The sequence below is a fragment of the Anoplopoma fimbria genome, chromosome 24, assembly GCF_027596085.1.
Source record: "Anoplopoma fimbria isolate UVic2021 breed Golden Eagle Sablefish chromosome 24, Afim_UVic_2022, whole genome shotgun sequence".
In the NCBI taxonomy this organism is placed as follows: Eukaryota; Metazoa; Chordata; class Actinopteri; order Perciformes; family Anoplopomatidae; genus Anoplopoma; species Anoplopoma fimbria.
This window is the reverse complement of record NC_072472.1, coordinates 10,293,841-10,321,767: the sequence shown is the minus strand read 5'-3', so window position 1 is coordinate 10,321,767 and position 27,927 is coordinate 10,293,841. Positions and strand designations below refer to the sequence as shown.

General features: G+C 38.1%; 2 protein-coding genes across 5 annotated transcripts in view; both read left to right on the top strand.

The window, feature by feature from the left end:
- ltbp3 (latent transforming growth factor beta binding protein 3) overlaps positions 1–23,308 on the top strand; it is a 35,988-nt gene extending 12,680 nt beyond the window's left edge. Inside the window, exons 2-30 of one of the 4 annotated variants that reach the window (XM_054625146.1) lie at positions 1,232–1,498; positions 1,625–1,788; positions 1,885–1,990; positions 5,015–5,101; positions 5,284–5,400; positions 5,526–5,681; positions 6,497–6,604; positions 6,735–6,748; positions 6,830–6,899; positions 7,154–7,231; positions 8,061–8,189; positions 9,470–9,601; positions 9,694–9,822; positions 9,978–10,097; positions 10,942–11,064; positions 11,196–11,318; positions 11,504–11,623; positions 12,070–12,198; positions 12,518–12,688; positions 13,624–13,704; positions 13,937–14,065; positions 14,193–14,330; positions 14,438–14,578; positions 17,117–17,245; positions 18,609–18,770; positions 18,860–18,949; positions 19,068–19,196; positions 19,400–19,547; positions 22,724–23,308. In XM_054625146.1, the coding sequence (XP_054481121.1) occupies positions 1,232–1,498; positions 1,625–1,788; positions 1,885–1,990; positions 5,015–5,101; positions 5,284–5,400; positions 5,526–5,681; positions 6,497–6,604; positions 6,735–6,748; positions 6,830–6,899; positions 7,154–7,231; positions 8,061–8,189; positions 9,470–9,601; positions 9,694–9,822; positions 9,978–10,097; positions 10,942–11,064; positions 11,196–11,318; positions 11,504–11,623; positions 12,070–12,198; positions 12,518–12,688; positions 13,624–13,704; positions 13,937–14,065; positions 14,193–14,330; positions 14,438–14,578; positions 17,117–17,245; positions 18,609–18,770; positions 18,860–18,949; positions 19,068–19,196; positions 19,400–19,547; positions 22,724–22,742 (3,509 nt within the window). In that variant the 3' untranslated portion in view covers positions 22,743–23,308. Of the gene's footprint in view, positions 1–1,231; positions 1,499–1,624; positions 1,789–1,884; positions 1,991–5,014; positions 5,102–5,283; positions 5,401–5,525; positions 5,682–6,496; positions 6,605–6,734; positions 6,749–6,829; positions 6,900–7,153; positions 7,232–8,060; positions 8,190–9,469; positions 9,602–9,693; positions 9,823–9,977; positions 10,098–10,941; positions 11,065–11,195; positions 11,319–11,503; positions 11,624–12,069; positions 12,199–12,517; positions 12,689–13,623; positions 13,705–13,936; positions 14,066–14,192; positions 14,331–14,437; positions 14,579–17,116; positions 17,246–18,608; positions 18,771–18,859; positions 18,950–19,067; positions 19,197–19,399; positions 19,586–22,723 lie in introns of all 4 variants that reach the window. The other 3 variants (XM_054625149.1, XM_054625147.1, XM_054625150.1) reach the window with 3 other exon arrangements.
- A 2,805-nt stretch (positions 23,309–26,113) lies between these two features.
- The window catches only part of nsg2 (neuronal vesicle trafficking associated 2), a 35,157-nt gene continuing 33,343 nt past the window's right edge, over positions 26,114–27,927 (top strand). The window contains exons 1-2 of the mRNA XM_054626178.1: positions 26,114–26,301; positions 26,635–26,809. Coding sequence (XP_054482153.1) covers positions 26,681–26,809 — 129 coding nt within the window. The 5' untranslated portion in view covers positions 26,114–26,301; positions 26,635–26,680. The remainder of the gene's footprint in view (positions 26,302–26,634; positions 26,810–27,927) is intronic.

Genomic DNA, 27,927 nt, shown 5'->3' with positions numbered 1-27,927 from the left:
CAATGTGAAATACGCCTATTGTTTTTCTGGTGGAGAGTTATATGACTTATACCAGTCTCATATTTATCCATAGATATTAATCTTCAGCATAATAAAAAGACTGGAAACAGCCTGGTTCTGTCAAATTGTAACAAAATTCCTCTACCAGCACCTCCAAAACTCACTAATTAACATATTCATTTCTATTAATATTCTTTATGGCAAACGTCTCCAAAGGTTGCCTGGCAACTACTTGTTTACTTATCTAAATTGGTGTAGATTAATTTACTATCGATCGACTAATTGAATCATTGTTTCAACTTTAATCTGGTATTTATTGATTTACTGAGATATATGGCTGTTTGTTTTAAAATTGAAATTTTGGCTGCTTTGATTGAATGGACAGAAATTTCTTTTGTAGAAAAATATACTTCAACATACCTTAACATGCATTTAAAGTGAGGTATTTTTGGTAGTGATACTAAAGCTCAGGGATATTGGCTGAGGTGTCGTTACCAGCCAGAGCATGTGTAATGAGTTCTGAGATGAGGTGGCCTTCCTGACTAGCCTTTCACTACTATTACTTCATTAGTGGTCATAGTAGTACTACTAGTAGCATCTCTCTCATCTCTCCCTGGATTTATCATTTCCTTGCAGTTTTCCCCACATTCCTGCTCTTTCTCTCTTTCCTCAGATTGTTCTTTCGTGGGAATTTCGAAAACAACTGGACTTAACATAAACACAATGGGAGACCTAATAAAACCGCAGTGAATACTGTATACGCCATCAATCTCTCTCCAGCCAGAAGCTTTCCCATAGATTTCAAGATCTTTTCCATATGTCAGAATAAAGCTGTTGAGCAGATCAATGGCTTTACCTGCTTTCCTGCTCAGACGCTGCTGGTGACTGGCTGGAGGGACCTGTTAGTTCAAGCTGATGTGACTTTTACAGTTGTCCAGCTCAAAGTGAATATTTCACGTGGCCCTGCTCAGGCCACAAACTTTTCTGTCTGTCTGCCGTATTTATGTGATACAACACTAAATCATCAGGCTGAGTTAGTCTCGGAGGTGAATGGATCCAAAATGAACAATTCCAGTCGGATGAGACTCCTTTTTGTTGTATAACTTTGCTCATGTTGCTCATGTGTGTAAGCTTTTCCTCAACCTCTCATCCGATATGATTCATACCTATAAACTGTTGACCCTCAACCCGTCTCGATTGACAACTCTACCCCTGTCCCTCTCTTTTGCAGTTGTGTGTCCCCTGACGTGTATGAATGGAGGAGTATGCAGCACGAGGAAGCACTGCCTGTGCCCGCCTGGCTTCACCGGTCGGCTATGCCAGTTTCCACTCCACCAGATGCAGCAAGCTCAGGCAGCGCGAGGCAACAAGCAGCCTGTCTACCCCATGTCTTTGAAGCCAGAAGGCCACAAACTAGTGGAGCAATTAAGCATAGCGCGAACTCAGTACACGCAAACACACTCTGTTCTCACCCTACCCATGTCACACTCATCTGAAGGTATCTATCATTCACTATAGTTAATGCCACAACTTTTGCATCTGTCAGTTGGTTTTGATTGATGTAGTAAATAAACATTTGTGATGGATTTTGTTCCTCTGATGTTTTCCCTGTCTCTATTTTCAGTACAGTTTAATGTACGCGTTCACCACACGCCAGACACCTCTGTAGTCATTCAACCGCTCGACCAATCAGATGTCAAGCTTCCTCACAAGATGGGGCCACGACCAGTCCCCGCCAGACACAAACCAAAGGGGCGCTGCTTCCAGGAGACCACACCCAAACAAGCTGTGAGTTTGGAAACAATGCTGCGGTGAGGGACAACCCTGAAAGCTTTTGTTTCGTCATTTGCACTGATAACATTTCTCTGTCGCGTCTTGCTTTAGTGCAACAGCACCCCGCTTCCTGTTCTGACCAATCAGGAGGATTGCTGCGGCAGCGTGGGGAATTCATGGGGACAACACAAGTGTTATCAGTGCCCCAAACTACCCAGTAAGTTGCACTGTGCTTCACATATCTCTTCTGCTTAGAATTCTCATCTTACTTCATTTTCAAGCTGCTCTGATTCACTTCTTCCAGCCTTCTAGATGCCATCCTGTAGTTGTTTACTTTTAAATCTAGTTTGTTATTCAGATGTGAATTTTCTCTCCTTAAGTAGATCTTTGTAGATTTTTATTCAATCTACATCTTGTGTGTTCCAGGGGATAAATTATTGTTTATTGAGCCAAAAATGTCAAGCATTCCCTGCAATTTATCCTTCCCATTTTATGAAATGATGGCCCTGGATTAAAACAATCACTTCATACCTCTATAAAGAAAATATGTGTTTGAATGTGAGGTGGGGTAGGGAGTGTGTGAACGGTTGGGAAGGAGAAAACGGATGAAATTACGGGAGTTACATTCAGACAGTGAGGCAGAAAAAAGAGAGTATGGAAAATAACCCTCTACTTAAGCATGTTCCTATGGGCCTGCCCAGTGCAGGACTGTCATCACATTGCTGGAGATTGAATTTCAAGTAAATCTTGGCCACTCACGTTTTTCCACTCTGCTATTATTCCGTGTCTCAGCTCTGACTCAGACAATGCGGCCTTTGACAAAACCTGATACTGTGCGTCTGGTTAGTCTTTAGACAACTGGATTGCTGCCCGGAGTGCTGTCTGTTTTGTTACAGTCATATCCATTTACAATCTCCTCATTTAATTTTTTTAATGAAGATGGCAAAAGTGAGCTGTGATCTTTCCCCTCTTTTCATTGTGCTTTCAAAATGTCTTCCCACAGCTCTCTAATACAATTGCCTACATGTTTTTATACTCCTTCATGGAGTGAGGAACATTCTTCTGTGTGAGAGGTTCAAGGCTTATTGAGGGTAAGAATAAGAACAAGAATAATGCTTTGTTAGTTTAAACCTCATGAAAAGCTGCATTTCATCAAAGACCTCATAAAAAACGTCATTAGAAAAGAACAAAAAAGACGACAGAAGAAAAGAAAGTCTTAGTTTGTCCACTCATAACATCAGGCCAATTTGTTAAAGGCGTATTTTAAACACGATTCTTGTTGGCGGAGAGTTCGATGGGAACATTGATACCACACCCATATTTCAACGTTCTTAACATCACTCTCAGACAGCAAGTGAACAAATTCGAACTTTAATTTGAACAACATTTCAAACTTTTGTTTGTCAAAGTGACAGTGGCTTCTAGTTTGACAAAAATACAACCGCCTCTGTAATGTGACTGCGTTTAATGCAGGTTAGCATGCTGATGTATTTATAGGTTTTTAGACTAATATTAATACACAAATTTAAGAAATAATTTACTTACTTGCTTTCGTGCCAGAAACAAAAACTTTTTTTTTTATACACATCTGTTTGCAAATATATTATTATTATTATGCAGCGTGTTAATAAGTCAGTTTAAGAAAAAACAAATGGGGAATTGCATTCGTCTTTCCTCGAAGGCTTTCGTGGTGACACAGTCGGTTGTACACATGAACGCTGACGGAAGTGGTTGTGTGAAGAATTTAAACAAAGTGTTTGAGAGAGAGGTTCAAACCTTGCTTACTTTTACACCTCTGCACACCTGTCCAATGGCTGCGTAAAGTGAGTGATGTTGAATTGTCTGCTGCTGAATGTTACAAAAATTGTTGGTTGTACCTTAAATGTATTTCAGGAAAACTCCACGTGGGAGCTTAAAGATTAGCTAAACATCCTGTCAAGTTTCCTGTCATTGTTAGACCTTAAACATAGCCAGATGTTGTAGAAGTTGGTGTTTAACTTTTTACAGGCTGAATAATTAGTATGAAATCTTTTTCTAATGGTTCTTCTACTAGAACTATTTATTGTATTGTCTTTAATGTGTTATCTATAAGTTTTTTGAGAGAAAAAAGTAACAGAACATTGAAGTGATTAACAAATATGAAAAGTATCCGCCTTCTCCCTTTAAATGTAAGGACAAAAAAATGTACCTCCTAAAAAGTAAATTCTTCTCTATATATTCATTCGTTTATAAAATTACACGTTTTAAAGTATATAAAGACAAATGTTTAACTGTAAATAGTTAAGGTGTCATTTGCATTCCCTCAGTGCTGTGATATAGTCAAGGAAGAATTACCATATCATTTTAAACCTACCTGCTTTCCCTGACATCTCATTTCCGATTTGCTACATTTAGAAAGAGCAATGATTCATGAAGACTGGGTCGCGACACACATGTGGGTCACAAGAGATTTTATTGAGGTTGCCAAATCATTTTGCACAAATTTGCACTTCTCACAATTTATAGATGAGACCTAATGTGAATTGCGTTGCGATGGTTTAATAATAATAATATATTTTATTTATACTCAAAGGCACTTGACATGGTAACGACATAAACAATAAAAGCAATAACAATATAAACAAGGCAGAGAGAAGACATTATAACAGTATTAAACAAAACAACAACAAGAAAAATATACATGACTAGTTTGTCATTTTTTAAAAGTGGGTCCCCAGAAAAAAAAAGTTATTGTGGTAATAGTTTAAATTGTAGTCTATTAAAACTGCATATGTGGTATTGTGTGTTTTCCTGCCGGACCTCAATACAATAGTATTTTTAAAAAGCACTAAATCAAACAGAAAACAGTCATATTAAGTCAATAGGATCAAATATATGGACAAGGATAGAATAAAGCACCTGTGAGATATGACTAAAAGGAAACCACTGGGTTCTGTGGTTTCTCCAGTTGGTAGGATGAAGGTTAAGCTCTTCAGGGTACACGTCCTGCCAGTAAACAAAGCCTTGGGCACTAACTGCCCAGTAACAGTACTGGAACCCAGGTAGAGCCAGCCCTTCTAAGGCTTTAGGTTTGCAGTACTACCACTATTTTTAAAGATAATTATTGGGTAGAGCTTTTCCAGTTTTATTTTGGTTTGTACAGTATCGGCCACCCGCAGCCTTTCTCATTCCAGAAACACTGTTTCCCTCAGGCTTTTCTCACCCTTCCCTCTGTGCTTTGCTGTGACTTCTTCTCCCTCAGATGCTTCAGTCAAGCATACCATTGTGGAAGACTACGGCTCTACCTGTCCGCAAGGCTATAAAAGATTCAACAGCACTCACTGTCAAGGTAACAAAAGCAGGATTTAGATTTACAGAGCTCAGTTATGGAGTTGTTTCAGTTTTCATGTACTTTTTAAAGCTACAGTTCCCATGTGATAAAGCCCTGGTATCATATTCTGAACAGACATCATCCTTTGCAGTATATCAAAATATCTTTCTTTTTTTACACACCACCTTCCTACCTTGAAGATATCAACGAGTGCTCCATGCAGGGCGTCTGTCAGAACGGAGACTGTCTGAACACATTGGGCAGCTTCAAATGTTCCTGTAAGGCGGGATTGGTGTTCGACAGGAATCGATGTGTTGGTGAGTAAGCGGCATCTGTTTTGTTTCTCCATTCCCTGCCTTTCACTGAGTAACCACCTGAATGCCATTATATTCTAATTCCATAATGGGATTCCCAAATGAAACCTCGGTGTCTCCTCTGTCAGAGTCTCCAGCTGAGCAGGCTCAGTGCTTCCGGATGGCGTCCGAGGCCAGAGGCTGCGAGCATGCGCTGCCCACCCACCTCACCCAGGAGATGTGCTGCTGCACGGTGGGCATAGCCTGGGGCCGCAACTGTGAAAGATGTCCTCAGGTGGGCACAGGTGAGTGGACGGAGACAGAGAGGAGCAGTTACAGGCCGAGAAAATGTCGTAATTGTTTTCAGTAAAATGACATGTTCAACAAACACAAGTTGCAGTTCATGATGTGTGGGACATTATCTGTCTGAGCATCTGCACCAAAACAAGATCACAATCACTGAAGAACTTACAACAGAACTTCTTACGTTCACCACTGGTTTCCTCTGTATGTTAAATGTTCATTCTATACTGCATGACTTTATCTGTTAATGTAGATTTTTCTGTTCTTACGGCTTTCTCAAGTTTGAGATATTATTATAAAGAATGTGACAAAGCTTGCATCTTATTATGCTACTTATGATTTCTACATAGTTCTGTATTTATAGGGAATATGCACTGGTTTGGAGCAATAAGTGTGCTCTCAAGATACAGTGTGTTTGTCTACACTGTCAGAAATTAGAATAAAATGGTTGAAGTGATTGGATGTCATACAATTTTATGCTGATCTGGCCAGAGGTGTTATCTTTACAGGCAAATTTGGCTCAAAGGTCCGCTTGGACTCAAGGATGAACCTTTTAGAATTGATGGTCAAATGTCACTCTGACCTCATAAATCTAGAATTCATATGCTAATTACGACAATTTCACACAAATGTCTAGTAGGATAACATGATAAAGTGATGACATATTGGGCAGACATGGATGTAAACTGCACCTTGACAGGTTGGTGGAGGCATAAAATCACAAGGCAGCAATTCTATGTTGTATAGGATTCCAGGAAGTAATCAGTGGTGCTTGCAAACAATCTAAAATCCTCTCCTCTCTCCATGTGGTGATCAGTGGCCTTCAGTAAAATCTGCCCCGCTGGAAAAGGATACTTTCTCCAAAATATAAGAGAGACCTTGGCCTTCCCTCCCATCAACTTCCCCCGCAAGCCCGACAAGGAGGGTGTGTCCTCGAACACGATTCACACCACTCAGGAGTTCTTAAACAATTATTTTATTTCTGCTTGTGACTGTTTTGTACTGATCACGTCAATTCACAGTTGTAATACCTCGCTATCTCTTTTTCCTTTCAGAACCAAAGTGGCAGGTAAGACATTGTTTCTGTTTTTTAATAATCAATTAATTTAAGTTTTTGCTTATGTGAAATCCGAATGTCTCTTTCTATCAGAAGAGGCCTCCAGAGACGGTGACTGCTGTGCAACAGTCTCCCACCAGCACCAGCAGTCGTCGTGTGCCTGGTAAACTTACCTCTGACCCCAGATTCATACTCCATAACTCCAGTGATAGAACATGTTGAAACGCAGGATACAATGTATTCTCTACTGGTTCATAAAGTACTTCGGCTGTCACAATGAGGGGAAGGTTTCTGCAACAACCGCTAGTGTAGAGAAATGTTCCCCATGTGCGGTGAAGGCAAAAATATCAGGACTAAAGTTCAACATGTCATATATCCTCCTCTGTCCGCTTCATCTCTCTTCTGTTGGATCCACAGTTGTTAAACCCACCCCTCCAACAATCATCAGAATGACCCCAGGCAATGACCCCTTCGAAACACAGACAAAAGTCTTGCGTGAGTTCCTGCAAACTGACTCAAACATCTATTCTTCTTTCACCTTGGAGACAGTTACTTTTTTAAAAAGCTGGTTCATGTTTCATGCACCTCAAAACTGGAAAGAACCCAGCTCTCCACATTCCCCAGTAAGAGAGATATTGTGGTGAGCTTTGGGTCCATCACTCACGAATGACATGTTGACTTTCTCCATGTAATAAAATCTATTTATGACAACATGCAAAAGAGTTATTAGGACCCTGAGGCAATCCCTGTTGATATAAATAGAATCTAAAATCTTGTCAGATGCATGCTTCTCTAATACTTAACTGACAATTTTGGACACTTTGCATGTTGTGGGTATCAAACCATGAAGCATGAACCAGCCTCAGGGCTATGTTCACACTCTTTGTGTTTTATGGAAGCAGGTGTTTCCATAACTACGTTTTGTTTAAGGCTGGGCAATATCAATCAATATTACATCTTATTGTGAAATGATGCTAGATTGTGGATATCGTAATCCTGGTTTTCAAGGCTGCATTACAGTAAAGTTATTTCCTTAACATATTAGCCTTTTCAAGCCTGATTACCCTACAATATCGTCGCATTATTGATATATTTGATCAAACATATTGTGATATTTGATTTTCTCCATATTTACTAGCCCTAATTTCATGCTGCTTCTAATAAAAAGCAGGTTATGTGAGACACTTTCATAATAAGACAAAAAAACATTCCTAAAGAAGTGTTGGATATCTTTGGGTTGTTTGATATGTACACACACAAACACATGATTGTATCTATATACATATGCATGTATATAAATTATGCTTTTGTTCCCTCCTTGAAGCAGAGACAGATGAATGCAAGTATAGCAGGAACATCTGTGGTCACGGAGAGTGCGTGAACAGTCTGAACGGCCACATCTGTCACTGTCACCCTGGCTACCATCTCAACCCGCAGAGGAACATCTGTGAGGGTAAGAGACAATGGTAGAGACAGCGGCTCGAGGAGGTGGTGATGGATAGCGACAATACATTTCTCCTGAAGTTTCTTATTCATGGATATCCCATGGCAGGCAATTTTTCCCTGAAAATACTGAGACCTGATCCTCATCATGCCTTTTTTATCTAGACTGTTATTTTTTATAATTATAAATAGAAAGATAATTGCAGCTCTTATTGGTCTGCAAAATGAATGCAGGCTTCCACAATTAAATTCAACTTGATTGTGTATGATAAGCAAGCTTTTCATTTTGATTTTATTTCAAGTGCCCTATTCAACTATATTAATGTTTAGCTTTAGTAAGCGGCCACTGAGTGAAAGTTCGCCTGCAAAAACAGTTAATTATATATTATATATTATATAATGTGTTTTGTGGCTGTGAAGGGAGCTTTTCAAAGTTTGAAAAAAACCTTTAAGCTTGGGCTTAATAACTGACAATTTGAACAAAAATCCTTCATCACAAACTGGAGTTGTAGAGTTTGAAAGATGTGGTAGTCAGGTACTAGTCAGGTCGGGTGCTAATGAAATATGCTATTGAGTTGCATCATGAGAAATGTAGGCTCAAGAGCAAGGCCTGTACTAGGGACTACAAGTCAGGGGACAATGTGATCTGGTGCTTTGATTATTATGGAATTGGATTGTAAAGAAACACAAAGTTGAGGTAAAGAGCATTTCAATTTTAAATGAATGCACTTTTGAGATATTTTTTATTTATTTGGGTTTATTAAGTGAAATGTGAAAGTAATTAAGCCATAAAAGACATGCAAACAGACATTTTGCTAAGACAGTGATCAGTTTCTCTGACAACTTTATTTGGACTGGTTAAAAATAAAGTGTCTGCATAAAAAGAACCCTACAAGATTGAGACGAAAAATAGAGTTTAATAACAGTTTTTATGCCGTAATATCTCAGGAACGCCTAGAGAGAATTTTTTCAAATTTGTCACAAACGTCCACATGGACTCAATGGTGAAGTGACTACATTTTGGTGCTCAAAGGTCAAGGTTAATGTAAGCTCCTGTGCAACCCATTCTTGTAAACGCAGGGAATTTCTCCAAATTTGGCACAAATTCTAGTATTATGCTTATATATTTATGTTGACAATTAAGGAACGATGTTAGGACAGCTTCTGGAAAACACTTTCTGGAATCAGAGCGGCGTGTCCTCTGAGCTCTATGATCCTCTGTTGTCTGCCAGTAATGTCCAACACTGTTTTCATCATGTGTCATCATTGTTTTTCTCTCCCATTGTTCAGATAATAATGAATGTGATTCAGAACCGTGCGGCCACGGCAGAGGCATTTGCGTCAACATAGAAGGAGGTTACAAATGCCTTTGCCGTCAGGGCTATAAACACATGGTGCAGTATGGGAGACTCAAGTGCGTAGGTAAGTTAGGTTTAGTAATTTCCATGTTATAAAGTTTGTTGTTTCTAGAAGTTATGAGCTCCTGCATTGGCTATATCTTTTCTGTTTTGCAGACGTGGACGAGTGCTCTAAACAGGACATCTGTGGTGCCGGCGGCCAGTGTGTAAACCTGCCCGGCTCTTATAAATGTGAATGTCACAGCGGCTTTAGGAGCAAGTCACACCGTCACCCAGCCTGTGAAGGTACAAAGACACTTATTATTATGACAGAATGTATATTAATGCTCTCAACTGACAAAACACTTATTATGTGTTTGTCACTATAACCTGCCTGCGTCTGTGTTGATGAATACTTTTTCAAAACGTGGGTATGTGACACTTCTTCTCAATTATTCCAGATATAAATGAGTGTTTGAACCCCGACACTTGTCCCAATGAGCAATGTGAGAACACACCAGGCTCATACGAGTGTGTTCCTTGCTTGCCTGGTCATGAGGCCCGCAGCAGCATCTGCTATGGTGAGTTGAACCCTGCCGTACTGCAAAATGCATCTCTATTTCAGATTTTTTTTTTTTTGCAGGGCATTGTCAAATTGAGGGCATTATTACCAAGCTAAAAGTTCAAGAAAAAGTAGACCTGCCCCTTTAGTGAAGGAATTTTGTCACTTTCATTTTGGTTGTCTGACTGCAAAATAGTGATCACTGTGAAAAATGGATCACAATGACCAGAAATTCCCCTACATTTACTCAGCAGCAGATGCCCAAGGAAGCCAAATATGCTCATTAGTAGAGAGCACGATAATTCTGTCAGGTTGTCAGTATTTGGCATAACTTAAGTAAATAGTGTGTTTAATTACAGGGAGACATCTTTGATCAACCTACTGTAGAAGGAAAACCCTATTCCTTAAAGTGTTATGATTAATATTACACATCACATGTTACTTATTTGCATATCTGTCCTCCATTTCTTCAACGCTTTCAGACACTCTGGAATATTGTTATTTTATTGGATTAAAATAAACCAGGTATCAAAGCAGTTTTTCTTAGGCCACTATATGTGCACTACACACCCCAAGTATGAACCAGACATAAAGTAGTAGAATTGCAATCATGTAATACACATTTGTACCAGTATTAATCAAACTATGTATCAACTAAACTAACCCTAATTCCATGGAAATTATTGAATAAATGAAATAGTGTGAAGTACTGGGTATTAAGTCCTTTTTATAACCAACTTTCAGAACAGGTCAATTATCTGCATTTGATTTTAGCAAGAGTGCAAATAAAAAACATTGCCACAAACATGTCATTTCATCACTGTAATTTACCATTTTTTTTTATGTCTCCCACGTGTTTCTAGACATTAATGAGTGTCAGAAGCCTGGCATCTGTCCTAACGGGCGCTGTGAGAACCTCCCTGGTACTTACCGCTGTCTGTGCAACGAGGGCTTCCTCCCGTCTTCAGACAGCAAAGGTTGCAGTGGTGAGTAATGCTTACCTAACCTTTACATGACATTAGAACAAGTTGCTTTTAATGCGGTTGAATGACTTAATGGCTGTTTTGTGCTAAAGGTGTAAAGTCGTGTTTCACATGTATTTCCTTTTCCCAAACAGACATTGATGAGTGTGAGGACGTCAGGCTGTGTGCTAACGGCCACTGCATCAACACAGAAGGCTCCTTCCAGTGCCGGTGCTACCCGGGATACCAGCGCACACAGGAAGGCAGCCACTGTGAAGGCATGAATTATTCAACAAACAATGTATTTTAAAAGTGTTCACATGGAATTCACGATACGCAATCATTTTGATAACTTATCAGCACTGGACTGTCCAAATAAAGTTTCCCTGAGTTTGACCGGTTCATTCATCAGGCTCACCACATGCTTCACATTCCAACATTGTTTTTGTTTCCTTCCCTCCAGATATCAATGAGTGTGAGAGGCCATCAAACTGTCAGAGGGGCCGCTGCATCAACAGTATGGGCTCATACCACTGTGATTGCCAGAGTGGCTTCAAACTGGTCGGAGGCAGACAATGCCAAGGTCAGTCTCTTCAAGTCTTAATAGTCAGACCTTTATTAGAAAACAGACTGATGTACATTATGTATCTAGTAACTAGTAACTAACTCATATGCAGGAGATGGTAAACTAAATTGCAGATTAACTCTTTTTGTTATTTACAGTATCTGTATTTTCTATCCTTATCTTTAATTTATGGATTAACACTATTCTGTGTCATCACTGACAGGTTTAATTTAAACATCACACACAAGGCGATGCATTGCATTGTGGGTAAACATAGGTTTACATGCTCTGGACACTGCATTTGTATTTAAAATGTCTGAACAAATATATCAGTGACCAAATATTTTCTTACTTTACTCTGAGATAAACAACAAAGCTATTCAAAAAAGTAACTAAACCTATTTGTATGCAATTCAGATTTAAACAAATACGCAATCAGCAGAATGTGTGATTTTTCCCTTCAGACATGGACGAATGTGCCGCAGACAGAAGTCTCTGCAAGCCCTTTGGCTCATGTGAAAACAGACCAGGCTCGTATGTGTGTGTCTGCAACCGTGGTTATGTCCTCTCAGAGGACAAACACAGCTGTAAGGGTAAGCCTGCTCTGATTCCTTCTGCTTTAGTGTTTAGCTACATTAATCCCAGTGCTTAAACCAGGCCTCAGCATTTGATCCCTGCCTGTCCCAAACCCAGAACATATCAGTTCAAAACAAACTGTGGGCCTGAAAGCCAAACAATTATAGTTATTGGTAATATATTACCTAATCCTATATTCTATATAAACTAAGTCACAAACTTAACTTAAATTAAAAGAAAGGCCAGCTTGGAAAGCCCATTTTAGGTTCAGTGTAGTCTCTGGATGTGCACACCAAAACCTCTGTTTGCTAACATTCACCATGTTTGCTCCTGCAGCAGTTCGAGTGCTGGAGGATGAGAAGAAGGAATGCTACTTGAACCTCGATGACACTGTGTTCTGCGACAGCGTCCTGGCCACCAACGTCACCAAGCAGGAGTGCTGCTGCTCCATTGGAGTGGGATGGGGAGATCACTGTGAGATCTATCCCTGTCCTGTCTCCCACTCAGGTACATTTACCTTACAGTGCTGTGTGCATAATGCAGGAAAAACATGTTCAATTAAAGACTGGGTTAAACTGGATTCATCTTTAAACATGATTAAGTCATGGTTTACCTTTAAATCATCATCAAACTTTAAATCAAGAAATATTCAACTTAAACTTCTCTTTATATGGCAATTAAGTTTTAACTATAAACCTAGATCAAATGAAAATTCTGTTGCATCTAAAATTGTATCCAGTATTAAATTTAAGCTAAATGAGGAGGATTAACTTTTAGAATGACTGCCTTTTTGAGATGGATTAAAGAGATATAATCAAGTTCATCAAAGAAAGTTAAGGGACAGACTCTATCAACTGTTTTTATGATGCTGCTGCTGAAGATACTGGTTCAGCAACAAAGCTATAATTAAGCACAGTACGACTGGATCAACAGGCAGTCTCATTTTTCCTTACTGTGGGAAAATCTTTTTCCTTACTGTCTGCGTTTTATCTTCTACTTTTCTACATGTTACTCCATTTACTCGGCCAACAAATCTTTCTCATCAGAAGAGATGATAGAGTTTTTCTGCCAAACCGTTATGAGTAATGTTAGGCTAACAGAGCAGAACGGAACAGAGCGGTTACTTACTAGTTCCTGACACTGTGCAAATTTATTTGATATAATTTGGGTAAGCAAGCATCTCCTGGTTTTGCTAAACTTTGATAAGAACTAATCTTAGATTCAATTAATTAAGTAATTTGTGCGTTTGTAGCTCAGTGTGTTTAATATGTTACTAGAATCTTTTGGGAAAATAATGATTTTAGTTAATTTTAATATTAAAAAGTGATTGAGATAATACTGCATTCATATGGGTTACCACCAAATGGTGCACATCATGTCATACTCTGCATCTACTGTATATCTTACTCTTTATTGAACTCTGCCTGGTTCTCTCCACCCAGCCGAGTTCCACTTCCTGTGTCCAAATGGGCAAGGCCTCTACTATGACGAAGGACTCCTGTACAGCCTGCCTGTCTACCATGGTAGATATTGCACAACTTGGGTCACATTATTAACATACACCAGGCCCACGCTTTGATAAAATATTCCTGCATTTACACCGAGATTCTGGGTTAAAATAAAAAAATATATATACCTGAGTTTAATACCTTTGTACTTGTCCAAACAAGTTGTCGGTCCTCATTACATTGAACAACTTTATGGTAAGACCACCAGTCTGTTCCTGAGAAGAGACTTTTCCTTTCTTGTCTGCAGATATCGACGAGTGTTCTTTGTTTGCTGATGAAATCTGTAAGAAGGGTCGCTGTGAGAACACGCAGCCGGGCTACGAGTGCTACTGTCAGCAGGGCTTCTACTATGACAGCAATCTTCTCGAGTGCATTGGTGAGTGCTTCGATACACACCGTAAAATAGCACCTAAAAAAACTTTAAAAAAACCTTAGTAACATAGTTTTGTGGATGCTTCATAACAGATGCATTTTGCTCTTTTTGGATGCATTTTCTCCGTCAGATGTGAACGAATGCCACGACGAGTCTCTGTGCACTAATGGTCGCTGCGTCAACACCGAAGGGTCCTTTTACTGCAACTGTAACCGGCCCTGGACTCCGGACTCCCACAAGAAGAAGTGTGTGCTCGCAACAGTAGCAGGTGAGTAAAAGAGTGTCATCTCCCAATGACCCTGACAACTTATAATGCATTTATATTGCCATTGTAGGAATTAGCTTGAGGTCTGAGTCAACCTTTTTGTTCTACAGATGTGAATGAGTGTGAGGACCCAGCCAACTGTAAGAACGGCCACTGTGTGGACGCTCCAGGGTCGTACTACTGCATCTGCTCTCTGCCCTGGACCCTGGCCACCGACCGTAACAGTTGTGTGACTCCTGAAGAGCAGGCTGGTGAGTGCAGACCCTGTATTATTGGGAGGAGGGGGGCGGGGTTATGAAGAGCAAAAAGGCCGTGGTGGGCAGCAGCAGTTTATTCTGGAAAAAGCAAAAAATAAAAATCGTAGTGCTGGCTGTCTGCGCTTGTAGGAGGCAGTATATGTAAGACAAAACTGATTTCTGTGCAAGGTTTAACAAAGAAGGTGAAGGCTTCATTGTACTAACCCAGAGGCGAGAATCGTCATCAGGCTTTCTAGTGTTTTTGAAGTGTTTTCATCATGTTTTAAGCGGCTGAATAAGGTTTTTTGAGATCATACTTACACCACTTACATTAGAGAGGAACAACCGTGAAAGTAAATGCAGTACAGCGATGGCAGAATGATGATAGAAGAAGCATTATACAGCAATCCTGAGCTAAACCACCCAAAATTATAAAATAACTTGTGGTGTCTAAAGTAAACCAGTTAAGAACGTGCATTTTAAATCAAGGACTATATTTACAGATAGTGAACGGTCAAAATAAACAAAGATACGTATGCATATCCATTCATATATATTCATATCATATATCCATTGTGTACATGTGATGATAGAAATACATTTAGACTGTAGACTATCACGCAATGTGTTGTTTGTTAATGCCGCTCAGTGCTCATTTTTGTTTTAGCTATAATAAACATATAAAGGTGCTGAAATGAAATAGTGGTGTTAGAATATCACACAGAGTAGCTCCAGCTTTGTCAAGGCTTACAAATTCTATAATCTAATATACCTAAAGTGAATAGTTCCCTTTGTAATTGCTGCCTGAAATGCTTGTACATCAGTTGCAAACCAAAAAAACCCACCTTTATTTACATCTACAAATGACCCCTGGATATCTGAAGTGGACACTTTGTTCTAAGTTACATATCAGGGTTTTTTGGCTGCTTGCTGGCTAAACATCATGTTGTGAAACAAAGGGATTAGTTGTTGTATTTATTCCACAAAACCTGAAGCCAATGCTCAAGTGCGGAATTGATGAAGAAGATCTGAACTGATCACCACCTAATACTGAGTTGCATCGGATACCAGACAGGCGAGGTAGACCCAGTTATTGGTGAAGAATTCTGTCCTAAACTTGAAATTCACCTTTTCCTCCTCATGGTCAGAGTTTGGGAACATACTGTTAAATTGCCCCCTTGCAGAAGAAAATTCAGTGAGGAATGAGTATTAAATGGCTATGAAGGATACATATCAGATGGCCATGCTATAACCATGTTGCCAGAGGTATTTTAAGGAAAGTGTTGTCTGCAAATGTGGCGAACATTTGTTCCCTCCACACCCAGAATGGGAGATGTGTTTGCATTCTTGCTGTTATGTCAAACATGTGGGCTCCGGACTCCAACAGGTGTGCAACTGGAAAGCCTCCTTTTGTTAGTATTCAGACATGACTGAAATGAAAGAGACACAAACATAGAAAAGCTGTTGGTTAACATTCCTCATCTGACCCGTTAGTCCAGGATAGTTCTTGTACGGGTGGCTCTGGTTGCCCTGTTACCACAACGACCATTACATGAATAAATTACCCGAAATGGATGAGTGGATGGAAATTGATAAGCTTAAAACCAATTTCCCTGGACACATGCTTTTGCCATTAACCTGTGCATTTTAGAAAGATTGACCATTATATGTGAACACATTCTAATCACTTGTTCCAAATTGTCATGTCTTAGGGACTTGACAACTGATGATATGGCTTGTCTGGTACCAGCCTAGATTTAGAACAGGTGGAATTTTAACAGTGTTGGAAAACCCAGTAGATTTTGAACATGCCTTCCAAATACGTACTAGACCCTCATTCTTCAGGTTTCAGTCTAGTGACACCATATTTGGTTTAATTCAAGCTTCAAGAAAGTATAGATACCAAGATCAAAGTAAAAATTAGAAACTTTCTACATCCATATCCCAGAACACACTGGCCCACATGGCATTTTCATTTTCTCTGCAAAACGCCTGCAATCTTCTTAGCAAATAAATAAATCCTCAGTTGAAGTGTTGCTGGAACCAAGCTTCCTGTTTTTACCTGCAGCCTTTTTGCAGATGTCGCAGTGTGGTTGCATGTGTATTAGAGACCAACTGCAGTGTTATGCATGACCGAAGATCAGTTTTTGTCATAAGAAATTGCATGCAACTGTAATGGTAGAAACTTAAACAGAAGGTAAAAAAGGACATACAGGGGTTGGACACAATAACCGTACCCGCTGTAAATTGTTATCTAAACCAATACAATATCACTGCAATGAACGCTGCATCTTAAAATGTTAAGTTTCTGTTGAGATTGTGTCCGAGTTTATTTAACTCACTGTGACCTGTTAAAGATGAAAGTAGAAAGTCTTGGGAAAACCTGAACGTTGTGCAGTAAACGTCACAAACGGAGTATCTATTGCAGGATTATTGTACTGAATTTCATGATGTAGCGAGTTTTTTTAATTATTGTGTCCACCACCTACAGACTAAGAGCTGGCCCCAAGCAGATGTTCATACTGTAACCAGTGTCTGTGGTGCCCTTTGCAGATGTGAATGAGTGCCAGGACCCCTCGTACTGTAAGAATGGGAGGTGTGAGAACACGCCCGGCTCCTTTCACTGTTTTTGCGACCCTCCCCTCACCTTCAGTGCAGCGCTGAATGAGTGCGTCTATGACGGTGGGTAAAATCAGCATCGGCTCACCTGAGCATGACCGATCAAAATGAGTTTTGGCTTACCTCGTCATCTGCCACTCATGTTGCTCTTTGCAATTCCTCCCAATTTGGCCTGTACTGGCTTTTTAGTTTCCCATTCTTTGGGAAACTTCCACTTTGTGTAGTTATTAAATATATATATATCAAAGTGATTACTTTTAGCATTTTCTCTGCATGTCTATTATTCCAAAAACAATAAGTGTCTGTGCTGTTTTAGATGATAAGAATGATTTGTTCTGGTAAAGTGAAGACCGAGTCAGCATTTGAAAACTGCTCATTTATTGGTGAAAGGCCTGAGCTCACTAGTGATAGTTTTGCATGTGAAATATGTGATTCCGAGTACTGTGATGTTTTCTATTCCCTTTTTCAAAGAGTTATGAATGTCTTTAATATGGCTGCTTTAACATCTGCAATAAACTCTACAGGACTGTTTAAGTGTGACACATTGTAACCAGCAGACCAGGAAATTACTTTGAACACTATTATACTCTATCTTCACAATTACAGAAGACGTGGAAACATACTGAACCATAAACAAAGAGCTGTAACAATTAGCTGTTTGCTCAATGTTTTAACTGTTTATTTAATAAGAGTTAACTGTCGGTATATCTTCATTATCAATGCAACACATGCAGCCACTTAATCACACAGCCATTAATCTTACAATCACTGATAAGTGCTTGTGTTCAGTGTTGTTTGTAGATATGACATTGTTTTTTTCAAATGAGTTTGGTAACTTTAGCATTTGTCTGTAGTTTTTAATAGTTGCAAGTATGAACAAATAATTTAATCTATTAAAACGTATTAGCTTACATGTGCCATGACGAGTGTACTATACTGTGCAAACAATGTATACTAGGTTTAGTTGCTGTAGTCAGACATAAGACATATACTGTATGACATAGCTATCTGAAAAAATGGATGCCTACATTTTGTGCAACTTGATATTTTACCATTTGATGAACATCCATCATCTATAAGTAAATTGTCACAAACACTGTGAACTGATTTTCCTTTAAGCCAAATACTGCATATGTTTTGAGGCTTAATTCTTGCTTTTCACATGCTGAAAACACCCTAAGTGATATTTAGTCTTTAGAGTTACAAATTTATATGCATCACAATTTTTATGTGTTGCTAAAATCTTCCACTGAATTTTACAACACTGTTTTACTTAGAAAACCAAATATTATAATTAGTGCTCAGAGACTGGCTGAATGTGGCTTCCTGTAATTAAAGTATGTACTGCAACGGTAATGCAAATAACTTTTATGTAAATGTTGTTGTTAAACTACAATTAACGTTTTTTTCTTTCTTTTTTTCCCAGATCGCACTGCAGCCCACAAGGATGTGTGTTTCCTGCAAGTTGACGAAGGCTTGATCTGCAGCGAGCCCAGGAACGGCATGGTGGTGACCTACTCAGAGTGCTGCTGTCATTACGGCCGTGGCTGGGGGCCCGAGTGTAACACCTGTCCACCTAGAAACTCAGGTGAGCAAACTGAAGACCAGAGCTTTGACTTCCGACTTCTGTTTTATCCTTATTCTGAGCTAAAAAGACTTTTAAATTCCTGTGTTCAGAAATGTTCAGTCGTCTGTGTGAGATGCATCTGGAGACGGAGTCTGATGGGGAGCAGGATTTCCTGGCAGCCTTTGCCAACTACAACCCAGGTAAAACTATACACTATCGCTGTCATTTTTCCAGTCATATGTCAGACACACTCATCTTTTTGCCACCAACTAACCCTTCTTTTTTTTCTTCCCACCTCTGCCTGTTTGTCTATAAAAGGTGACAGTTCAGAGGAGGATTCAGACGAGTGCAGCTGTGCAAATGGCCGCTGTGTCCGCTCCTATCTGGGCACCATGTGTGAATGTAACACAGGCTTCAGGCTGGACCACTCACGCACCCGCTGTATAGGTTTGCACTTGCTAGTCTTACAAAAATACATTCTCCAAAAACCTTTTAAACTATCTAAAAACAAATGAATTATTTTGTTAGGAATGTACAGTTGCCAAAAAAGGCATATACAGAGACCAATATCTGTATTTAGTAACCTTGTATTCAGCACTGTTGATCTCCTTTTTAACAGCTTATATTCATTGATAATGTTTATCTTTCAGACATTGATGAGTGTGCAGAGCCAGGAGCTCGTGTCAGTCCATGCAAGAACGCTCGCTGTGTGAACACCGCCGGCTCATACAAGTGCTTCTGCAAACACGGCTTTGTGGCCACACGCAGGGCAAACACATGTGCCCGGCGCAGAACTCGGTAACCTCCGTGTGTCACTCTGTTTATCCCTTTCTACGGTATTCAATACACACACGAACACACAGCACATGCTGCACACACACACACGTCTGTCTCACAGTACGAACGTGGGACCGCGTGTAGGCAGTGAACCCAAAATGTTGGTTCATATCAGTGGTTCATATGAAATGTACAAAACATGTCAATGTCTGCTCCTCTTCCATTTCATTTCACGTTTAAAGACATAATCAAAACAGACAAGGAATATGTTTATTTGTTTGTTTGTTAAACATTTTTGTAATTATTGTTTTTTTAAACCATTTTTTTGTTAAGTTTGAATTGTGCTTTTTAGTATATTTTTTTCATCTCCCTGTTGAATTGATCTCATATTCTCAATTTGAATCTTAGATCTCAAGCCACCTCTTGTTTAAATATGGAAATATGTTTTAAAGATTTATCTGGTATTCCTTTTTGTCTACTTCAGCCCATTCAATATAAACCTTCTATAGGAATGCCATGAGAACTTTTACATATAACCATATTGCCCTTGACATTCCCATTTAAGTCCACATTCTTTCATGTTTATTACTAAATTGACGTCATCTGATATTTTATTTTCTAACCACACATTGTTGATTTTGTGATATTGTACAGTTTTTCTGATGGATCAACAACTTCTGTAAGAATGGTCCCTGTCCTACCCCTCTTTATTTGTTGATGTAAAATATGAGAAACCTGAAGTTTTTGTATAATTTGACATGTGCACCTAAGTGACTTAAGCTAGTAAAAAAGGTAATGCACTTAGCAATGAATATAGTGGGAATATTTGCTAAATGTAGCTTATTCCGAAGGTTTGACATCTATTGCTATAATAGATGACACTTGCTGCATCAAAGTATTTAGAAAACCAAAGTCGCTATTGAGATGAGAAGAATTTGATTAAAAAAAGATGTCAATCAGTCTTTTGTTTTTTTTCTTGTGTTTGAGGTTGTTATGTTTTGTTCCGACACGTGAAAAAAGAGCAGAAAGACACATTTAGATTCACAAATATTCAGTTGAAGTAGTATGGGGGGCTACACTGTGGATCATTCAGCGTTGCCTTCCAAGCCCGCCTAGAAAGCAAATAAACCCAGGACGTGCTAGGGTTTTCCATTCGATCTAAATCTGGACTTTGTTTTACTTGTTACTTTAATGTACAAATCTTTAACATTCATTAACATAATTTAGTTTGGTTGTTACCATTCAAGCAAGTATTAAAATGAGATGACATTATGCTGTTCCTTCAGTTCTGCCAATTTCTTGGATATATTTGTGCTACTAAGTGCTTCCAATTTGTTGATGTAACCTCGTTAGAGCCCACAGCTAAACTGTGATTCTCTTGAATCTAAAATCTTGCTACTGTTAAGATCTCTATGATCACAAAGTCTAACTAACAAACTAATTATCCCATGACAGAAAAACAAGTCTTAAGAGTAAATGCTATTATGCTGTATATACCATAGGGAAGGAAAGAACATGATTGATTTAGATAAGTTGTCCGAGAAAGCTGAAGTTGTCTTTATTGGCCTAAAAGGCATTTATCTCTATCTGCGTTCTCTACTGTCCAATTAACTTTTGTCGGCCAAACAATGTGGCTATAGGTAACACTTTCACATGGCCATAATGTCCATGATATGAAACAGCAACTGAGGATCTTGCACAATTTTCTTTTTTTTTTAAAGAAATGCGATAAAGAAGCTGTAGTTAAGCATGTTTTCATACTTTCTCAAGTGAAAGTTCATCGACCTCGACTGAGGAAATCTGAGGGGAAAGTAAAGGGAAAGCTTTAAAGCTGATCTCTTTGTTGTCTGATTGCATTAAAACAGGAGTAATTCATGCATTGTATTCAGAAGTCAATCTTAGTTCTTATTTCCTTGTTCCAACCAGAGTGTGCTTTGCATTTGACTGAATATCGGAGTGCAGATCACTGAGCTCACAGATCAGCTACCTTAATAACTACACCATCTTGTGGCCCTTTTTATATCCTTTTATAACTCCTACCTGAATACTCAGTAAACACAAACGAGTGTTCAGATTCGTTGAAGTAAATGTAAAATCCAGTTTCTTAAAAGTTACCGGATATTTCACAAAAGTCTGATTGACTGAATTACTTTTTTAATGAATTCTATCTACAAACTCTTAATTACTTTGTATGACTTTTTTTGCTTACTATACAGTGATTGTTAAAAACAACATTCACTTTTTATGGTATGCTTTACAGTGACTTTTCTTTTTTTTCCAACATGCTATACTATGAATTTATATACCTTTTGATTCTATTTTCAAACTGTTGTATGACTCTTGATGCATTTTTTTAAATGCTGTACTATGACTTTTATATGAGTTTTTTTTTTACATACTATACTATTACTTTTTTCATTCTACACAATTCATTTTTTCGAAACACTATACTGAGACTTTTTTAGGCTTTATTTTGCCTATTATACCATCACTTTTTATAACCTTTTAATTTACACATTGTTTTATGACTTTTTAATAAAAAAAAATCTAATTGTTATATTATCTATATGAGTTTTCGACATACTATAGTATTACTTCTTTCTGAGTTTTTCGACAGACTATACTATGACTTTTTTACGACAAATTATACAATGATACAATGACTTTTTCAACGGACCATTTTATGACTTTTTTCGACATACTATACTACGACTTTTTTATAACTTTTTATGTTATATTATACCATGACTTTTTTCCAAATATTATACTTGACTATGATTTTATTCAACATACTACTCTATGGCTTTTTTTCAACATCCAATACCATGCCTTTTTTGTGACTTTTCTCAACATTCCATGCTATGACTTTATTTAACATCGTATTCAATGACTTATTAAGTAACTTTTTTTACTTTTTCGACACAATGCATTCTATGCTATGACTTCTTCAACCTAATTTACTATGACTTTTTTTTACAGACTATATTTTGACTTTTTAGACACACTATACTACGACTTTTATTACTTTTTTTGACATACTATACTATGCCTTTATGGCAACATACTATTGTGACATTTTTTACAACTTTTTTTCAACATGCTTTACCATAATAGAAATATAATTACATTTTTGGACCTACTGAGCTGCTGATACAATTCTACACTGCATTAATCCAGTCTTTTCTCTGCACATCCAGCAGTCTGAACAGGACATGAACTGACAACAACGTACAGTCAGGACTGCATAGAAGTTCATCGGTACCTGCCTGCCTTCCATCCAGGACATATACAGCTCCAGAATCAGGAAACATAACTGCAGACCCTTCACACCCTGGACACAACCTGTTTAGTCTCCTTCCCTCTGGGAGGTGCTACAGAACAACATACACCAAAACAAACAGACACAAGAATCAAATCATCTGTCACTGTCAATGTAAATCTTACACGCTGTACAGACAGTACATATTCATCTTACTACTTAATCATTGCCTCCATGGTCTTCCATTCAGTTATTAACACTTTGCACTATGTTTTATTTAGTACAGAACACTTAGCTTGTATATAGACCTTTTATTTCTTATTTTATTTTTGTCATTGTTTTTTCTCTTTCTATATATTCATATAAAATAAATGTATACCTTTTTTCACTCTCAGTGTACATAGCAGTCTTGTCTAATTTTTTCCTTTTGTTGTCCTTGTCACTCACTTTTATTTGTATTTCTGTGTAAGTACATTGGGTGAGATGTGAAAAGAGAATCAAATTATTTCTAAATGCATGCATAATTGGCCAATAAAGTTGATTCTGATTCTAATGTAAGAATGTGTGGATGTGTGAAAATGTCTGAAGGAAGCAAAACAAGACAGGAGCTGTGTCAGCAAAGGACAACATAGGAAGTCTGTGGTAAGGTGGTAAGCTTTTGTCCTCTAAACAACACTGGCCCAGGGGTGGCTCATAAAGCTGATGGCAATCAGCTCATTTAAGATGAAGAAAAGCTTATGACATACTATGACTTTTTAATGCCATTGTCATGAGCAACTAAACCATGACATTTTTATTAGATGATATACCATGACATTTTTATGAAATTTTAATTATATAGTTTAGTTTGACTTTTATGAATTTTTTACATCATAATATACTATGACATTTTTATGCCTTTTTATGACTTTTTGCGATGTATTATACTAGAATTCTTTCAAGAATTTTTAGACAGATTATTCAATTACTTTTTTTGACACACTATAGTATTACTTTACCGACTTTACCGATTTCTTTGTGACCTTTTCGACACAATATTCTTTTTTCAGCCATACTATTGTATGAACTTTTTCTGACCATTTTATGTTTTTCGACTTTACTATTATGACTTTTTTATGACTCTTTACATTTTTGACATACTATGATATGACTTTATTTCGACAAACTATACAATCATTTTTTCATGACTTTTTCGACAGACCATTTTTGGACTTTTTTCGACAAACTATACTATGACCTTTTTCTGCCTTTTTCGACATACTTAACTATGACGTTTTTATGAACTTTTATATGACTTTTTTTAGAAATATTATACTAAAATTCTTTCATGAACTTATGGACACACTATACTGTGAATTTTTTTGACATAGTATAGTATGACATTTTTTTTACTTTTTATCATATACTGTACTATGACCTTTTTCTGATTTTTTCAACAGACTATACCATGACTTGTTTATGTTAAAATATACAATGATTTTTTCATGACTTTTTCGACATACTATTTTATGATTTTTTTATGACTCTTTACGATATATTATACCATGACTTTTTTCGAAATGTTATACTAAAATTATTTCATGAACTTTTGGACACACTGTGACTTTTTCCACATACTATACTATGACCTTTTTCATGTATTTTTTCTTTTGGAGGTATTATACTGTGAGAATTTAAACTGTCTTTCTACATACTATACCATGATTTTTTTTTCAAAATACTACAGTATGACTTTTTTTCGACAAACTACACAATGATTTTTTTAGGACTTTTTCCGACATACTATACTATGACTTTTTCCCACATACAATATTATGATCTTTTTCGACATACTATATTATGACTTCTTTCCAACAAACTACACAATGATTTCTTCATGACTTTTTCAACACACTATTCTATGACTTTTTTCTGACATGCTATAGTATGGAATACCCTGCTAAGCCTGCTGCCCCCGAGACCAGGCCTCGGAAAATATGGAGACGATGGATGGATGGACTATTACTTTAATGACATACTATACAAAGAAATGGGCTGCGGTGGCTCTGAGTGTCTGGGCGGCAGAGACTCAGGATCACTGGGAACCTCAGTCTCTGTGGTGCTGAGCCCCAATTCCCCCCAAAAGGGAAGCAGTCTCGAAAAAAAGATGAAGCAGAATCGACTTTTGGGGAAATGTACCTCGACATCATGCTGTGGAGGCCAATCACATTACAGCTCTACCATAGCTCTACAACCCTACCACATGGGAACAAAGACATTAAACTTTGTGCAATTGCTTAGCGTTAAATGGACCATTCATAATTGATAATCCCACACCGAGCACAAACCTCCACCAATATAAATAAGAGTGCAGCCTAAATGACAAGAAACAAAGAAAGCACAATCTTAGAGCAGCGCAGGTCATGAAAACTTTTTTGACATTTTTTACGATGTATTATTCCTACTATATTGCACTGTTTTTGTTAGTGGCAGATTTAATAATAAATTTATAGCAAAAAACGTAACGATAATTTTATATTTAATGATAATTCATTATTTAAAAAAAAACATATTTTACATTAGATTCATGGAAACCCATCCAACATGTTGTAATTTGGAAGGATGCCATTACAATATAGCATGTCTGTCTTCCAAGGATTGACCTGCATGGGGCACTGGATTATTTATTTTTACGAAAACATTCTCTTTAAAATCTGACTGTGTGTCACTCATTTCACCACCAGAGAGCGCTGTATGACCAAAAAAAAAACTATTGGACTGGCACACGGTTTTTGCTGCTTTCAAGTACAGTGGGGAATTTTGTAGATCAAATGTTTTCGCAGGATTTAGTTTTCTACTCAAAATGAACAGCTGGCAAAGTGTGAATTTTCTATGATTGCTAAGAAATTGGGATGCGATGAGAAACACACAGGTTATTGATTTGGAATCATTAACATCATTATTTAGGAATACAACGGTTGTATGCCATTTTTAATTTGACTGTTTTAAATTCTGGTCACCTTTGAGATGTCAACACATATTTATTCACATACAGCCAAAACTAAACTCAAACTGCCCAATTTAATTTTCAAAATCAAACAAATAAAGAAAAACAATTGCAATAACGTATCCTTATAAATGCTTAAAAAAAATCATTGGATATGCTAACAGAGTGTAACAGTTTACGAGGAGCCTTGAATGCAACATTAATTCGGATTCCACTTAAGTCAAACAAACTAGACTCCTGAAATAAATAAATAAAAAAATAAATAAGAATCCCCCTAGTGGTAGCTCCAGCTGGGTGTATCAGCGCGCTGAAGAAGAGGCTGTGTTTGGATTAGGGGGTTGGGCTGCCTGCTGGAAGGAAACCTGCCGCCAGACATTCAGTCGGACTCCGGCGGTGCAGCGTTGCTTTCCCGCAGCATCAGCAGCAGCGACACCGCAGCGCAGTCTCCATCCTCACCTGCTCCTATCTGCTCTGCCCTCCGCACACACTGCCGCAGCACAGAGGGGACGGACGGACAAGGACGATCAGCTGTAAGTACCTGCTTTTGACAGTGTAGTTGTTTTCCTGTGATGGGGAAAGGTTAAGAAAATGATGCTTTTGCTGGAGTTTTTTCCCCTTTTTGTTATTTGGTCAATAAGATTTGGTACATCTATTTTGCAAAACATTTTTTTTAGTTTATATGGAGTATTGATTAAATAAAAAGAATATTAATTTGATAACACGTCGTCATATGTAAGCTACTTTAAGGCTTATATTATGTTACACTGGAATATTCCCCTTCAAATAGCCTGTGTCTGTTAGATTTCATTGACCTGAAAGGCTGTTAGGTAAAACCATTCTTTCTCAACACCTCCTCTATTCAGGAGCAGTCTTCAGGGAAATAAAGAGGATATATAAGGGAGGTGAAAGATGGTGAAACTGGGGAGTAATCTTCAAGACAAAGGGGCCAAACCTGTGAGCGTGGAGGACGGCTTTCAGAATGTGCCCCTCATCACTCCACTGGATGTCGGCAGCCTCCAGAGCCAAGCACCTGACAAGGTGAGAGACTACAGCCAGTTAAGTGTTTGTTTGAAACACACACACACACACACACACACACACACACACACACACACACACACACACACACACACACACATTATATATATACACATACATACAGACATACACACATACACCCCCACACTGTTACCCCTTTCATTCATTCACAAATGAATTCATCTCAGCTGTCTCCCAGCTGTGTCCTTTGTTTTCCAGCTGAGATTAGGAGACAGATTTGGTGCCAGACAGACTGTCATTTATCATCTCGACATACCATAGTAACTGCTCGTTAATCCAGTTACCATGGTGGCAGTGCAATGTGGAGAGCCTGATTGGTGTTTCTTTGAGGTTGTGACAGAGTGCTGCACTGATTGCACATTATAGAAAAATTAACGGAATTAGACAACAGGCAGGCTTATATAGAAGCTTGATTATGCATAAATTGTGTGACAGCGTTAGTCTCGTTTCAACACAGTTACAGTGTGATGATTGCATTTTTGCAGCTCTATGAATCCATATTTCTACCCTGAGCTACGGATCAATTACTTATTACAGAACTACAAGATGACATTATTTATAATAGAATCATTGCACAAGTTAGTTAACTCCCTTTATAAGGGATCAGAAGGATTATCGATATACAACTTTATTCAAATCAATACACTCTTCTATTAGTCTATTAGGACAAACAATTGAGATTTAAACAGGAATTGGATATCTTATATTAATGCCATACAACCCACATCAAACCTCTAGGCCAACTTGTATATACCCTCACTATTAGCATTAAGTTATACTTCATTAACAGTCATCATCGCGCATTACCTGTAGTTTCATAGGTACGAAGGTAGCAAAATTCATGTAAGCTACTGGCCGCAGCATGTAAATGCTTGTTGTACAAGTTGTTAAATATTTCCATTCAGGCTCTGAAAAATGAGAAATTTTAATTTGTTTTCTTATTTTTTATAGACAACAATTGCCTAACCAAATCACATTTTAGGAATTGGAAATGAAAATCAGTGTGAGTTGCAGCCCGACATCCAATTTTTTGGATGATGGGCTGCAACCCCTCCGCCCACCTTTTCATTATAAACGACAGAAAAAGAGACAGGATT